General features: G+C 29.9%; 2 protein-coding genes and 2 long non-coding RNA genes across 10 annotated transcripts in view; 2 read left to right on the top strand and 2 right to left on the bottom strand.

The window, feature by feature from the left end:
* Positions 1–1,386: 1,386 nt before the first annotated feature.
* On the bottom strand, positions 1,387–3,457 carry LOC148236324 (uncharacterized). 3 transcript variants are annotated; one of them, XR_015808984.1, is made up of 4 exons: positions 3,322–3,457; positions 3,104–3,226; positions 1,835–3,042; positions 1,387–1,770 (listed from the first exon to the last, which is right to left on the bottom strand). It is a non-coding gene; the product is annotated as an uncharacterized LOC148236324 (long non-coding RNA). The 3 variants fall into 3 exon arrangements; XR_015808983.1 differs by having other exon boundaries at positions 1,835–3,226; XR_015808982.1 differs by lacking the exons at positions 3,104–3,226; positions 3,322–3,457 and having other exon boundaries at positions 1,835–2,824; positions 2,899–3,033.
* LOC148236325 (uncharacterized) lies at positions 2,688–6,233 on the top strand. The gene is made up of 2 exons (XM_088182241.1): positions 2,688–5,780; positions 5,844–6,233. Exons 1-2 carry the CDS (start codon positions 5,628–5,630, stop codon positions 6,006–6,008), a joined length of 318 nt encoding a protein of 105 aa, XP_088038367.1. The 5' UTR covers positions 2,688–5,627; the 3' UTR covers positions 6,009–6,233.
* Positions 6,234–6,590: 357 nt separating this feature from the next.
* Positions 6,591–16,157, bottom strand: LOC148236326 (transient receptor potential cation channel subfamily A member 1 homolog). Of its 5 annotated transcripts, none has more exons than XM_088182236.1 (8): positions 15,123–16,157; positions 13,371–13,590; positions 13,232–13,313; positions 9,733–10,015; positions 9,471–9,667; positions 7,557–9,018; positions 7,209–7,478; positions 6,591–7,138 (listed from the first exon to the last, which is right to left on the bottom strand). In XM_088182236.1, exons 2-8 carry the CDS (start codon positions 13,492–13,494, stop codon positions 6,644–6,646), a joined length of 2,913 nt encoding a protein of 970 aa, XP_088038362.1. In that variant the 5' UTR covers positions 13,495–13,590; positions 15,123–16,157; the 3' UTR covers positions 6,591–6,643. The 5 variants fall into 5 exon arrangements, with proteins under 5 accessions (XP_088038362.1, XP_088038361.1, XP_088038360.1 ...); XM_088182235.1 differs by having other exon boundaries at positions 14,147–16,157; XM_088182234.1 differs by having other exon boundaries at positions 14,014–16,157.
* LOC148236327 (uncharacterized) overlaps positions 6,984–16,287 on the top strand; it is a 30,248-nt gene continuing 20,944 nt past the window's right edge. Inside the window, exon 1 of the long non-coding RNA XR_015808981.1 lies at positions 6,984–7,091. This is a non-coding gene — a long non-coding RNA (uncharacterized LOC148236327). The remainder of the gene's footprint in view (positions 7,092–16,287) is intronic.

Consider the following 16,287-nt stretch of genomic DNA (forward strand, 5'->3'; position numbering starts at 1 on the left):
ACAAAATTGTGTAATTAAACAAATAATATTTACCTCAGTCGTATTGCCATTTGAGTCTTCCGACATGGAGATGTCGCTTTCCTTCAGATTGTCAAATTTCAGCTGCGTTTGTTCTTTGTCAGATGCCATCTTTTTTGGATTGGTAAGGTACGTCTGCTCGGTAAGGGTGCAAAAATTGTTATGATCGAGCTCTTATTGTGAATGGTCAAGGCGGGGTGTTTTTGCCAACTTTCCCTTTCTTAGAACTGATAAGATTAACTACCTATTGCTTCCTGTGGTTATCCCTTTCATTACATAAAATTCAGTTTTATACTTATTTGTTATATAATCAATTTAAATATATTTTTTATAATACAGAAATATTTAATACCGCTATTTAAAAAATAATCTATGCATAATTAAAAATATTATTTCTATATAAACTTGAGCCGTTGTCTATGTTCTATCGAAATTATAAATATATAATGATCACAGATTTTAATCTTCCAGGCACGATAAAAAATTAAAAATACAGTGATTTTTCGAGCTTTGTTAATTGACTATACTACTGGTCTAACGTGTCAATTAAAAATTCCCGACAGTTTTATAGCTTTTGACGTGAATTTTTAATTTGTTTTTTGCGCTTTCTTTTTGGTTGAAATGTACTTTATTTTATTCTTACTATTTAAAAGTAATAATAATAATAATATAAAAAAGTCTTAGAATAAACTTTAGATAAGCGAGCATTTTTCCTACGATGGCAACGGCACGATTTTATTGCTTTTGACATGGATTTTGACTTCTGAGAATGAATAACTGTTTTTGCGCTTGTTCTTCATTTAATATCAACTTCTTGAAAGCTGTATTATTATTATAAAAAGTCATAAAACGAATAAGCGAGCATTTCAACTATGATTTTAATGCTTTTGACGTGGATTTTTCACTTCTGAGAAGTGATAAAAAAAATCTTCTTCTAAATTTAGACATATTTTTAAAATAAAAGAAATTTATTTTATTTAACCTTTGATTCAATAATAAGTCCACAAATAAAAAAAGATTTCTGGGACTATTTATAACTGTACCCTCCACCAAGTTGGAGTAAATGAAACAATATACATTTTTATTTAATCTAAATAATTATTAGTTAATAATAATAATTAATTTTTGGTATATTAGTAATTTATAAACATGATTTGAATCTAAACTTATTCCATTTATTGTCATAAGACACACAAGAACACAAGTACATATGTAAGTTTGACATTTTAGATTAACGTTTAATTATATATTTATTTTTTAAAAGCGTTGAATTACACTTTATTTTAATATGTTTAACATATTTTTTTATTTTTTAAAGCTTAACTATATTTAGTTAAAAAAAAGTACATGTATCAAAAGTATAAAAAATCAGCATTATTCACGTATTATAAAATTAAAAATTAGCACAAATTACTTTACAAAACTCTACTTTTTTATATACATGTGTATATGGAAGTTACATATAATAAAATAATTTAATAATTAAATAAGCACAAATTAAAATATTAGCTAATTATAATTTAATCAATAGTCATTCTCGTTTTTATAATCATGAATTAATAATTATTGGTCAGTATTTTTAAAAATCACATTTTCCTTATCGTCATTTATTTTAGATATTTTCACAGGTCTTCTCAAGCACTCAAATATAGGTCGCTTGTTACTAGTCAAGTATTGTTTTCGAGGAGTCAATACTGGTGGCAAAGCTGCAGCTTCTTTCTTAAAACGCCTCTGATCTTCGATCTCGTCCAACTTTAAAGATATAAATATATTAAAATTCACACGTCTGAATCAATACATCAATATAAATACTTACTTCATATTCTATATAGTTTCTAACCAATCTTCTGGCTTTCACTGGACCATGTATTAAACTAAGCTTGGATTGTAGATTAGTGAAAAATGGTGGTTCTTTGACTTTTTTCTTACTTTCTGTCGTACTATGTGTAGTTTCTTCGCTCACACTCTTTGGTGGAGTTATAGGTTGAAAAGCTGAAAGTTCGTCAGAGATATCTGCATCCTAAAATTCATATTTATTTGTAAGATATCGATTTTATAATTTATAACCAATTATACTAGCCTCAATCTTATTTTCAAAAGAATCCTCTGACACTAAGGTTTCGCTTTGTACCCAATTGTTGAAATTTAACTGTCTTCGTAGATTGTCTTGTGCCATATTTTTGCATTGGTGAGGTAGGTCTGCTCAGTAAGGGATCAATAATTGATCTGAGCTAATATGATTTAAATCGGACAAGTTGATTATAATGTTCATTACAATTTTATTGTATATGTTTTTTTAATAAATATATTGAAACATATCATACGTGCTAAAATATTAAGTTTTGTTGTATTGAAATTATTATCACTAGAAAATCCTTATCATTAAAGCAATAAGCGATTATTATGTGGGTGTTTGACAGAAAATAATAAGACTATCTACTTGAAGTAGAGATATTAAAAACCATAACATCCTACACAAAGAATAGTTATTAAAAAAACTCACATTTACAAATAATCACTAGTTGCAGTCATATTTTATTTACTAAAAAATAATTTAACTTTTTAAGGAAAGTATTAAATATAAATTAATAGAAAATTGTATACGTATTTAATTTATTATATTACTCAGAATTGCGTGTAATTAAATTACACGCGACAATACAATTTTATGATGAATTAATTATTTTATAATTACATTTTATTAGTATTACAACATAAATTAACACTTTTTTATTCAACTTATTGTTTATTTCGTTAATTTATTATACATATCTGATTTTTGTTCAATGTTCTTAATCTTGTCTTGCTAAAATCATATTTTTTAAAATGCACATATACACATTTAATTAAATATATTTATACACTCTATATCATTTTTACCTGCTCCTTAATCCAGTAGTCAAAAAGAGTTTTATTTTGAGAATGACTCTTATCTATTTTATTCCGATCCTGTGTTTTTTTCTTCTTATTTTTTACATGATCCAGAGCATATAATACATATTCAGGATCACATTCGCAGACAAGCTTTAGTTCATTAAAGTAAAGTTATAATTTAAAAATAGTATTTAACATAATCATATTTTACCATTTCGATATTCTGGATTTCATTCTATTCTATCACTCTAATTATAGAATCTTCTTTAGTCATCCTAGACCACCAAAAATCGTATCTATTCTCAATACAAAAGATTCGAATGTACACTGGATACTGAAATATTATTTTATCACAGCAATTAAAATCGCATTTAAATAATTTGCTTCTAATGCAATTTATATAATTGTTAAAATATTGCAAAATCTTACATTCCACCGCCGGATAGTGAAAGTCCTAGAAGTCCTTTTTTTGCTTTGATATAATCGTAAGCCTTTATCTTTTGTGGCGAAATATTTAATGGATTTTCTTGGTATTGTTTAATGCGTTGATAATGGTTAAATATTGTTTTTATATATGTATTAATTAAGAATTAGGATAATATGGATTTACCATTTACATTTGTGCTATATATAGATTGGGTCAAATCTGTTTCCTTGAAACATACGTTCTATAAGAATCATGTGACCAGAGTAAGAGATTTATATTTTGGCAACCTCTGATGATTCGCAGTAATGAAATCAGTTAAGCTGATGTCAGTAATTCTTTCATCTTTAAGGCCTAAATGTTTTAGTGTTGGCTGTGAAATCTAAAATAATGTTTTAGATTTTTCTTTAGACAAAAGTTTTGTAACTAGTGATATGAACTTTCTATGAGAATTAAGTAAAAAATATTCAATAAGTTATTATTATTTTTTCGGTTAGTAATGTTTCGAATAGATTGTTATTAAGTGACATAAAGTTGACTATGAACAATCACTTCATATGATAAGTGTTGTTAAGCAAACCATACAAAAGAGAATAGAGTTGTATTTATTTTAATAAGGTGGAATGTTTATTCTGGTTTTAGTCTTGTTTGTTACTCTTTGTATGGTATTCATTATGCTCTCTTTATATTATTGTTGTTGATATTGAAACTGAATTGTACCCAGGCGATAACGGTGAGATACATTCCCTTTCGCTCGCTCGCGTGTTAAGCTACGAGAGTGAATGAGAGAAAAGGGCGTGCGTTACATGCATTCCACACGCCCACTTCTTCTAACTTACTCTCCTAACATATGCGAATTTTTTTTGAAAAAATCATTTATTTGCATTTTTAAATGAATTGTGTTATTATGTATGTTTTAAAAATTTGAAACTTTTATAATGTTTGGTAGTAAAAAGCAATAATATTTAGTAGTTACAACAATAAAAAAATATATGCAATAATATTTTTCATATTAATTTGCATGAAAAAATAATAAGTTTGATTAAATTTTATTTACCCCGTTGTAACGTTGCTATTACAACGGAAGATAAAAAAATACATTTTTTTACTTTACAATAAATAATGTAATAATGGCAAAAGATGATTTTTAAATATAGAAATAATAATAAATTATTATATTTTATTTTTTATTATAAATCCGACCATAATGAATTGATAGGTTTTCCCAATGCGTCACGATTACCATTATACTAGCAATAATTATACAATTAAATATTTAAAAAAAATAACATTTATGCCACATATTTAGACTAGAATTTGCAGCCGAAAGTCACCGTGTATTGCCGGGTTGTCGACACCTCCCCTCAAAAATCTCAAAAAGTGTTTCATTGAGTAACCGTTATGCCGAATATATTTTTTAAATTTATATTCTTAATTAATTTCTATGTTATTTATAACATATCTAGCTTTAGTAAGTATAGCCGTCAAACAAAATAATGAAATGAAAAACATTTTTTAATTGCCGAAATTACATAAATTACTCTTATTTTCAACTTAATTAAACAGCTGGGGATTTTTTCTATGGATAGTATAAATTTGGCTGCTATCTATTTGGAAAACATATTTTTCTTAAACCGTACAATATATTTTTACTGATTTTTAAACGCATTGCCCGCCCATCAAGACCACCCATCTTTCCCGTCACCTTCGACGCCTTCGCGGTTCGCTGGAAACGTTTGTACCGTTTTTCCTCTCTTTGTTTAAACAAATGATCCTTGACTAAAGCCTTCTTCGACATTTGAACCACTTTCATTTAAACCCAAAATGAAAAATCTTTGATCCGAAATTTAAAAAATAAATAAATCATCGGACGTAACCAAATGCGTCGTCAAAATATGTCTGTTAAACACAAACTATGCTTCCAAGAGTCAGAGATAGTAGTATCAATGTTGGGAGAAAATATTTGTTTAACCAAAAATGTACAAAAATGTAAAATATTTTGATTTAATATGAATTTCATATGTATCATAGATTTCAGATAAATGGAAGATAACAATATATACGATGAAGTCGAAATCGTCGTCTACACAGACGAACCAACTTCTCCGGAAGGTGAAGGAGATGAAGAGTATCAACCAGATACTCCGAATCAGTCGTACGACGAAAGCGCGGAAAAAGTAAGCTTGATCACCTGAAGTACACTTGATCAATATCTAATTAAAATTATAAATTTAAGAAATCTAACACAGAACTCATCAATAAATCAAAAGTAAGCAAACCAAAGTTTATAGAATATGTACCAATACCTCTAATGACACCTCCGACTTCAGACGTCGATTTAATCAAAATGAAAATACAACGAGTAGCTAACGAGCTTCCATTCACAGCTATTCAAGCTCTGTTGAGTTTCAATTTTGGCTTTCCAAAAGCTAAGAATATTGTGGAAAAATGGTTAGAAGAAAATGTAAGTATATATTTATTAAATATATATAAATATAATCACATAAATCATATCGAATTATTTAAGTTAGATGAGCTCGACGATAAAGAAATGTATAAAGAAAAATATGATTCACATATATCAAAAGATGGTACGTATGTACTACCAAAGGTCCCTCCCAGAAAAGAATATCTAGCATCAAACAAGAGATCTGTCTGGAACTTCATCAAAGAGCCTAAAAGTATCAACTAGGAAATGATGATTCTAATGACTATTAATTGGTTTATTTAAAAAAAAAAATTATTTGACTGTCTGAAAGGAGATATTTCTGAAATTATTTATATTTACTATTTAGAATAAATGAATTATTAATGCGGTTAGGTTATCTTAATTTTGAGACTTTATACAATATTAACTACTTAATTATAAATAATAAATATTTTGCAACAATAATTTAATTTATAATAATTAATTACATAAGAAGCAAATATTGTCAACAATTAATTATTTTTTTAATAAAAAATAAAAAATGAATAATTGTTAATATTAGTTTTAAAAAATCCATATGTTATATTGAATAATAAAATAATTAAAAAAATATATTTTACTTTATTTTTTAATAAATAATTTTTTTAAATAATTGTTACTTACATGACATAAGCAAGCGTTAAAGATATAAAATAAAAAATATGAATTTAAATTTATTTGATTTTGAATTACACTGTGATTTTTCTAGTCACTAGTTGTAAATAAATTTATAAGTTTTTTTACTTTTATTTCGTCAAGTTAGGTTTGAGTTTGCAACTGTCACAGTAGGGCGATATATTGTGTGTTAAGGCCAAAATGTTGAAACTCAAGTTTGGTTAATTAGTGTTATAATGTTAAGATTAGATCACTTTTGTATTTTTGTTGACGCGTTGAAATAGAGCTTCTTCTAAATTATTAGAAATTAAACCAATCGCTTCCCAAGAAGGCTTTCCGGGATATATTTTGATCACCCTGTCCAAACTAGCCAACGTTTTTCCCATCGTAAAATATATGACACACTCCAGTATATCGATCAGCATTACTTGTCCGACCAGCCTCTTGATCTTTCCGACGGTTTTTAAGTCATTCGTGTCGCTTATGATCAAAGCCAGGATCAGATTCATCATGACGATCGGTATGAAGAATATGAATATGACGAACATCACTTGCACGAACAGACGGTATCCGTTTCTTTCAAAGTCATCGAAGAGTGTGACGTAATCGAACTCGGTGGTCATGACTATGGTTCTGACGAACGTGTCCATGAAGCCGGTGAAGGCCGATTTGCCTTGGAACAGCAGCCAAAAGGTCAGAGAGAATCCGATGATCATTTCTAATCCAAATATTACCATCACCTAAAAATTATTATAATACTAATCTATTGTATGTAAGCAAACAAAGCATTTTATTATATTTATTTTTTACCTTCATCGCTCGGTTTATAACGGTAGAAAACATCTGAAATGTATAACCGCATTCTGGAAAGTTTGATAGTAGTGTTGTAATTTCTAACCATGCCGTTAAAACAGCGAACGCTGTTACGATTTTTGGCCAGTTGTTCTCAGGATTCGAATGATCGACTAATAATACGGCGATCGATAAGCTCACACATATCCAATTCAAGTAACTCGCGTTCCTTTTAAAGTATTGCTTTGTCTTTTTCTTAATTATCAACACTGTCATTAGAAATAGTTCCTAAAACATGGAAACGTTACAATGTATAATTCATATTTTAATGTACAGTACAGTACAGTACAGTACAGTACAGTATACCTGGAGAAGCATGTAGATCAAAAAGACGGCTAGAATAATTTTCGGTACGTAAAGATTGCATTCTTTTGAATATATACAAATCACAGTGGCCGTTAGTGAGAATGTGAACAAAACGAATAGAAATACTAAGCATCCGTACACGTACTTGATTCCTTTTACCCATTTTAAATACAAGTAGCTTTCTATATAAGGATGGAGAAGAATCTTCCTTTCTTTAGATCTCATCTTAGAATACGACAAAGCTAATACAACGTCCATTTGGTTATTGTACATATTTTCTACTTCGGCTTCGTGCGCCGGCATCAATATTGAATAATCGACGGTTATTTCACAGCGATCGTCATTGATTCCATATTCGTTCTTACTGATATAAGAATCGAATATGTTTTCCAAATACTCATGAGATCTAGGAATATTATTGATCAAAAGCTCCATGACAGTTTTTCGTTTGTCTTTATAGCTGAGCGTATCGGCTAAATCTGCACCTTTTTCTAAAAAGTATGAAACGCAGTCTCTGTGACCTTTATGTACAGCTGAATAAAACGGTTTCCATTTTTGGGAATCTCTCTCGTCTAGAAGTGTAATATCAACTTTTAGGATGATCTCTATGATTTTTAAATGGCCTTGCTGTGCAGCAAGATGTAACGGCGTACACCAATATGTAATAGTTCTCTTTCTCAAGTCTGCCTTGAATTCTAATAAAATTTCGAAGCATTCAAAATTGTTGTTAAAGGCTGCTAAATGAAGAGCGGTCATTTCTAACTGATCTGTGGTGTAATTATCTATTATTTTCTCGTCATCCTCTCTTGCGCTATCGGCAACTAAGAGTCTTCTCAAAATGTTCTTATTGTTAAACAGAACTGCATTATGAACGGTTGTATAATTAAACTTTGTGACTAAATCAATGGACGCATTTTCGTTTATCAGCATTTCAACTTCAATATCACCTCCGACTTTAATCGCTTTGTGTAATGCCGTTTCTTGATCGTTGTTCTGAATGTTTATATCGTGATCTTTATCGGGAAGTGCTTCCATAATTATTGTAATTATATTCGGAGCTCTCGACAACGCCGCGAAATGAAGGGATGTATTTCCATATTTTGATACTGCTAATACATCAGCTCCTTTCTGTAGAAGCGCCGATACACATTTATTCCATTTAGTCAATATGGCTATGTGTAGAGGCGTCAAGCCCTTATTATTCTTTACATCTACAAGTTTTTCATCCGGTTTATTCAGCTCTTTAAGTAACGCATAAAGTAATCCTCTATTCTTTTTCTTGATTATCAAATGTAAAGGCGCTTCGCCGTCTTCAAGCGATCTATGATACTCTTTAAACTGAGACAACGATATCAACGCTGATTTGGAATTTAAATGTATGGCTCTGTGTAGAGGAGAACTCACTTTCATCTCGTGTACTGAACATTCGTGTTCAATTAAAAGTTTGACACTATCTTCAAATCTAAAAGAAATTAGTTTTTTTAATAACGATTAGAATCATACATAAACAAATATTTGGGTTTAAATCCTGATATCTCACGGCCTCGTATTGAATAGCATTGTATTATTTATCATCACCTAGAAGTTGCGCTATTAGTTATTTATTTTAATTTAATTTCTATTATAGAACGTTATTGCTTTTCTTACTTTTTATTCTAAGACTTTTTGAACAAACTTATGATTTTTATTTTTTTTAGAATGACTGCCATTTTGCTTTAAAATAGCAGTGATTCTTAAAAGACTGGTTAACGAATTTTTTGAGATATTTATGAAGATATCTTAAAAAAGCAAGATCTTATTAGGAATCAACGTCAACCTCTTTTACAAATAAATTAAGCTATTTTGTCTTTGTGGCAAAAATGTTGCTGTACATTGCTAAAATACATTCAAAATGTTTATTATTATTTTTAATACCTCTGCTTAATCGTATTATTTAAGAAAGCGATATCGTTGACATTCCATCCAGCACCACAAACGTCCAATGGAGAAAGTCCGTTTACATCATTAGTATTGCAGTCAAAGCCATTTTTAAATAAAATTTGCAAGCAATCACTATGTACTCTACCACTAGCAATATGTAATGGCGTTGTTTCGCTCCAAACGTTCTTAATCTATAACACAAAACAATGAGTGTTATATTATAGTAAGCACAATATAAAGCAAGTGTAAATCAAACCTCAGCAATATCGGCTACGATATCAGAATTGCTATATGCACTCATTTCTTTTGCTGGTATTTTGTTCAATTTGTATAATAGAAATAGTAGACAGTCCTCATTGCCGTTCCAAATAGCCATATCTAATGGAGTCCTGCATTTTTTATCGACTACATCGAACTCAGTGCCGTTTTCAATCAATAATATTAGAATTCTTGTACGGCCGAGGAAAGCAGCAGCGTGACACGCGTTTATACCGAATTCTCCACTGGTTATATTGGGTGGAGCTCCGCTTTCTAAATATCTAAAAACTTATGCTGGATTAATATAAAAAAAATAATTACACATTAATTCTTATTTGTGGATTGCTTTTTTTGTAACACATACGATGTAATATGAGAAATTCAAATGTTTCCGTCCAACGTCTTGGAACAATTATATGTAAGAATATATTTTTCCTTATGTTATTCACTATTGCAGGGTTTCCCAAACTTTTTCAGCGACGGAACACTTGGCAAATCCGAAAATGTTGGCGGAACACTTAGCTTATTTTGCTGTACCCAACTTCTAGGTACTAAAAACTTCGCCTTCTCTTGACGTGACAAATCTTAATTAAGTTTAACCGTCACTTGCCTTTCATTATGAAGTAAAATATGTTTAATTTTTTTAATTTACTATAAATTTTTGTGAAATATCTATTTAGGCTCCGCGGAACACCAATTTTGGATCCGCGGAATACTGGTGCTCCGCGGATCCAAAATTTAAGATCTAAATAATGATCATTCAAAAGCACAAAAGATGAGCAAGGAATCTGAAGAAAATAGACTTAACCCTTTGTAGTCCAAAGTGTTTATAATAAGTCTTGCACCAAATCCAAGCAATTTTGAAAGCATGTATTTAATTAAATAATTAAATAATTATTAAATATAAAAATAAAGTATTTTTTCTATATTATATCTTTCAATATAATATGAAATAAATTATATTTTGGCAGAATTAACTTTATAAATTAAATTATATATTTAGAGGGACGTCATTTAGGTGGGGGGGGGGGCAGGTGAGAACATTTCCCCTCCCTTAAATTTGGCCAGAAAAATGCATGTCATTCAATGAAATACTTATGAAATCAGAATATTAAAAATATGACCACCGACAGGTGAATTTTTGCTCTCCCCCTCCCCACTGAAAAATCTGAAATGACGTTCTTGATTCTAAACCAGAAATTATCGGGTTATATCTCAAAGGAAATATAAGTCTCGAATCTATACCGAAAATATTTGTTAAAATATGTACTTTCAGAGAAATCATATCGGAATACATATTCACTGGTAGATATACATTTTTACCAGTGAAAATATAATTTATCTGGCTGGTTCTAGTAAAATTATATGATTTTAACTTTTAAGTACACAGTAATATACACATTTACATACTTATCATTATTTATTTATATGCAATGTATAAATGTTATAGTGAATATGTATATTTCTGTGAAGTCCAAATACATTTTCACCAGTAGATATAAATTTCTACTAGCAAAAGTATAAAAGTATATTCAAACCGAATTTTTGTCAGTAGGAGGGCGCAAAAATAATTATCACTTCTCAGAAGTCAAAAGAAATAAAATAGTGTCGGCGCCGATGGGAACACGTTGCGTTCTCACTGCGACGGCGTCGACACGATTTTATTGCTTTTGATGTGGATTTTTGATTTCTGAGAAGGGATAATTGCTTTTTGCGCTCTCCTTTTGCTCAAAATTCGGTTTAGATATGATCCATTCAGTTCGCATTGTTAAAAAAATACTTGATTTGAACGCTAGATAACCAAGCATTTTTACTGCGATAGCGACGGCATGATTTTATTGCTTTTGCCGTAGATTCTAAACTTTGAATTTGGTCAGAAAAATGCATGTTATTTAATAAATATTATGAATTTCAATGGAATCGAAATAATAAAAAACGACCATTGACTGAACAACTTTTGCCCCCCCCCCCTCTCTGAAAAAAACTGAAGTGACATCCCTGTATATTTATAATATAAATAGTATTATAATAATTAAAAAAATATAAAATATTTTTCTATTTTATATTATCTTATTTATTTATTACTAGAATATTTTTTTCATTATTGAAAATTAATAAAAATAATTGAAAGAAATTTCATTGAATATAAAATATTTTTTCCTATATTATAGTTTCTTATTTATTTATTACTAGAATTTTATTATTATTTTTGAAATTCAATAAAAAATAATGAAATTTAATTGATATAAATTCAAGAAATGTACTAATATTAATCTAATCAGAAGAATTGTTTTTATTAATTACTTCTTTTATTATATTTAAGAGATATTTATATAAAAATTAAATATTTAAAATATGTTTTACTTATATACTTTTCTTATTATTATTAAATTTAAGATATAATTTTAAACAAAAAATGTTCAGACGTTATGGACATAGTAGCTGCCAGTAAAAATCAGATGTTTAATACGTGTGGACTACAAAGGGTTAAGAAGATCCATTTTTCCGAATAAATCCATAGTATTATAGTATATATGTAGAGTACGCTCGGAATAAGGATTCCGATTTGTTATTGTGTGCGTGAACTGTGTGGCTCAAAACAATTTCGCTCAGAATATTTAATTTTTTATTTTAAAATAAAATATATGTTTATTTAACATACATACATCTGAGCTAAGTTGGAAATTTCAAACGACAATTAAAAATATATTATATAATCGAAGAAACCAGACATTGATGTCATTAATTAAATATTTGCAAAATTCAAAATCTTTCACTAGTCAAAAAAATAATGAAGTCTTTAGTTATTTTTCAAAAGTAAAAAGATATAAAATGGGGAAAGAAATTATTCGAAGATTGTTTAATGGCTCGACAACTCTATTAAATCATTAAAATCCATTGAATAAATTAAAAAATTATCATTGGCGCAACGATAAGAATAATAACTTGTTTAAGCCTTACAGAGAATAGTGTAAAAAACCAGCAACGTACAGATTAATGGAAAAATAATTAAAATATTTTAATCCACGGGTAAGAGAACGAATAACTTACAGTGTATATTTGAAGCCTTGATATGCCCGAGAAATTTTGTTCTCTTAAAATTTCATTTATAAATAAAAAACAGTGGCACGAGTTTAGTGACCTACCCATGGGACAGTGAGCATAACTGGGTTAAACCAATATCAACACAAAATTATTTAAAATAAATCACTAGAGAAGATCGAACTTCTGTGCCACACTGCACTTTAATAACGAATACCAGCGTTGACGAATCAGCGACTGTCCTTAAAAGAGAAAGCGAGACAACGAAGTACACGCTACATCGCTTCTCCCTCTCATATACATGTACACGCACACAATAACAAACCGGCATCCTTATCCCGAGCGTACTCTATATATATATATATATATAAACATTACTTCAAACCACAATAATATATGTACTATATAAATATATATTCCATAGATCTTATGAATGTGTTAACAGTTATACATACCTAGCTACATTCACATATAGACCCAACTCGATAGATTGAAATAGTTCTTTTCTTTGCTCTTTCCACTCATCGTCTTCCTCATCTAAGATAATATTTATGTTTATATCTTATTAAATATGGTTTAAAATATTGATACTACCTTCTTCCGTGTAAGCGCTTCCGTCACAATAAGATTGTAAAATAATTGAGTCATCATTTTGTGCTGCAAAGGATGCCGGAGCCATGCTTATCAATGGTATATGTTCGGCTATATAACTAGCCATGTTTGCGGTTATCAAATCTATTGATCTTTAAATACACTTTGATTTATTAAACATACACATGGCACATGTGAATGTTAGACAATGCACGCACTGGAACTAAAAAAATATCACACAATATAAAATTGCTATCAAGATCAATAAATGTGTATATGTATATGTTATCAAGAGATAATGGAGTTTGCTTAACATATGATTGGTGAATTAGTGAAGAAAATATGTTTATGACAAATTGTATTGTTATCAGCGAACTAATTCATATGATAAAATAAACGAAATTAGTTGTATTCTATTGCGTGCGAATAAACGATTTATTATTAAATTTCTTGCTAGTGACATCATAATAACGAGACTAGCACTTTGATTATATGGACTATATGTAGTAAGACTACAGAACTACTGCATCATCTCACTTATCTCACATGAAAGAAAATTTATATTTTTTACCACTAATGAATATTATAGTCGGCAAAGTCATATATTCCATGTACTGAGATAAAAAAATATCTATAATCTCCTTACAGTCGGTATACGTTAAGGGTTGATTTACACGCTGCTAGTTGGATGTTGACTGGCATTCCAATCCACCGGCGCCTTACCGTTTATACAGTGCCAGCAACTGAAAGAATTATTGTTGCAAAAAAGCGCCACTCACCTTGCGCCTATATTGTAGTGTGGTGGAAGGGGGAGCTGACGTGCCAATAAAACAAAAATATTTGTTCTGCTGGCGTGCCAGTGGCGCATTGACTTCTTCAGTGACTGGCGTTAAGCGTTTACATGGTGCTAGTCGCTGACATCCAGTGACTGGCATAATGTAAATCAGTCTTTATTATTCTGATGACTCTTCCAGCTATCGATTGGTTCTGCTGTACAAAGTGATCCTGTTGTTCCTTTTATTTGGTAGTGAAACGTGGTAATGGATCTCCTTTTATTTTCCATGTTAACATATCATCTACATGGATAAAAGTCTATACCTCACTATGTAAACATCTATTTTCCAGTCAATCCACAGTATTCTCAACAACCACATCTATTGAAAACGTCCAATAGTCTTCAACCAGTCGTCTTTATAGTTTATGTTTCCAAAATATAAAAACTAGACTCATTGTCATACCTTTATCTATCCAAAATACACAAAACCGTGTACTATTTCCAATCCTTGTAATTCATTATTAATATTATTTAATAAAACTTATTATTGATTTTCTTGACTTTGTTCTTGGATCTATTGATTTTAAGTAAAGCGTCTCAGCCATCTTGTCTGCATTACTTACCATAAAACCGGTTCATCCATAAGTAAGAAGTGAATGATTCACTTTTGTGTTTATATTATTCATCTTCACCAAAAATAAAAGCTAAACGTTAAATGTGTATATTTGGCTTTATACTCGTTTGCATTTCTGAGGTTGGACTGTCTTTCACCAACAGTTGAGACATCTCCAATCTATTCTGCATATTAAACAGATTAAGGGATAGATTGTTGTCCTTCTGTCTCACTTCTAATTTTCTATAATTTGTAGAGTAGATCCATACTACTGATGTACTATAGTATTGCAGGTTTTGAATGATATTGACAAGCAATGTCGGGACTCCCTTTTCAACAGCAATTCTCAAAAGCAATCTTAACTTACGAATGGAACGGCCTTGTATAATCCTCAAACCAAATGACAGGAACTTTGTCCCAGGGCAGCCAGCCTTCGCTCTACAGTTCCATTAGGCTTTCGAATCAGGACGCTACGCAGGCCGAGCATCCTGTCGCAGACTACATAAGATTAACAGCTAGCTAGGGAAGATACCGGCATATCTAATCTTTTATGAGATAAAAATAAACGCAAAAGAAACCTGGAGAAGTTGGATTGTATCAAAAATCATTATATTGCTAGTGTTGGATTCACGGGCAACTGCTCTGTGATTTTAATATTTTTTAGTTCATTCCTTTTTATGTAAGGGAATGAACACAAACTATTTTATATATAATAATAATATATGGCTTTCAAGTTATTTGAGCAGTTCTTCAAAACTTTCATCATTACCAGATGATTTCCTCATCTTAAATTTACAAATATAATTCATGGATATCTGTTATGGTGTTTCTCTGTTGTTCTAAATTCAGATTTTCTGATCATTTTGTCTTAATCTCATCAGATATAATTAAAATATGTTTTTTTACCTCATCTGTTACTTCTCTGAATATCTTTAATTTAAATTTGCATATCAATCTTGCTCTTTTGATGCAATTGAGTTACTTTAAGTACATTATCTGTCAGATACTGAAAGTTTTTGCTAACATGTTAACTAATATACAGATACAACCGTTACTTGACTTTCTTATTGACGCGAGACATAAAAAAATATGTTCTACAATTCTCGCAGTTCATATTTAATCTCTTTTTATGTAAGAGAATGAATATAGATTCCATTCAATCTTAAGAACTATTTCTGCTTTTCCATATATTTATTATACTATTAGATAGACGGCGTCAATGATAAACCGAGCATCAATAGCAAAAGTTTCGTTCAGAATGCTGTACACTGCACACTATTGATTCTTGCTGCTTAGATGTTACAACACAAACAATGGCTTTGTTGTCCATAATGAAGTTCCTCCACTTACATGAATACAAACATATGTGATTAACCTACTTCAAGGTCAACATGATATAAAAACGCGTGCAAAATACAGTATGTATCCTTCATTAGTAATCATAGTAACTTATATTATTAGATTCAGAGACACCATAGTGAGAGGAGCATTCCTTCTTTAGACTAAACTTTTCGCATCAACAACGTATTCTT

The sequence above is a fragment of the Plectrocnemia conspersa genome, unplaced genomic scaffold, assembly GCF_051122295.1.
Source record: "Plectrocnemia conspersa isolate PC_06_02 unplaced genomic scaffold, ASM5112229v1 ptg000003l, whole genome shotgun sequence".
NCBI lineage: Eukaryota > Metazoa > Arthropoda > Insecta > Trichoptera > Polycentropodidae > Plectrocnemia > Plectrocnemia conspersa.

Excerpts from the sequence above, each read along its gene's own strand:
- LOC148236326 (XM_088182236.1), bottom strand. The coding sequence starts at position 13,494 with ATGGCTAGTTATATAGCCGAACATATACCATTGATAAGCATGGCTCCG. Across the intron at positions 10,016-13,231 it reads CTATATGTGAATGTAGCTAG|ATATTTAGAAAGCGGAGCTC; the intron begins GTATGTATAACT and ends ATAAGTTTTTAG. Across the intron at positions 9,019-9,470 it reads AATAATACGATTAAGCAGAG|ATTTGAAGATAGTGTCAAAC; the intron begins GTATTAAAAATA and ends AATTTCTTTTAG.
- LOC148236325 (XM_088182241.1), top strand. The coding sequence starts at position 5,628 with ATGACACCTCCGACTTCAGACGTCGATTTAATCAAAATGAAAATACAA. Across the intron at positions 5,781-5,843 it reads AAAAATGGTTAGAAGAAAAT|TTAGATGAGCTCGACGATAA; the intron begins GTAAGTATATAT and ends GAATTATTTAAG.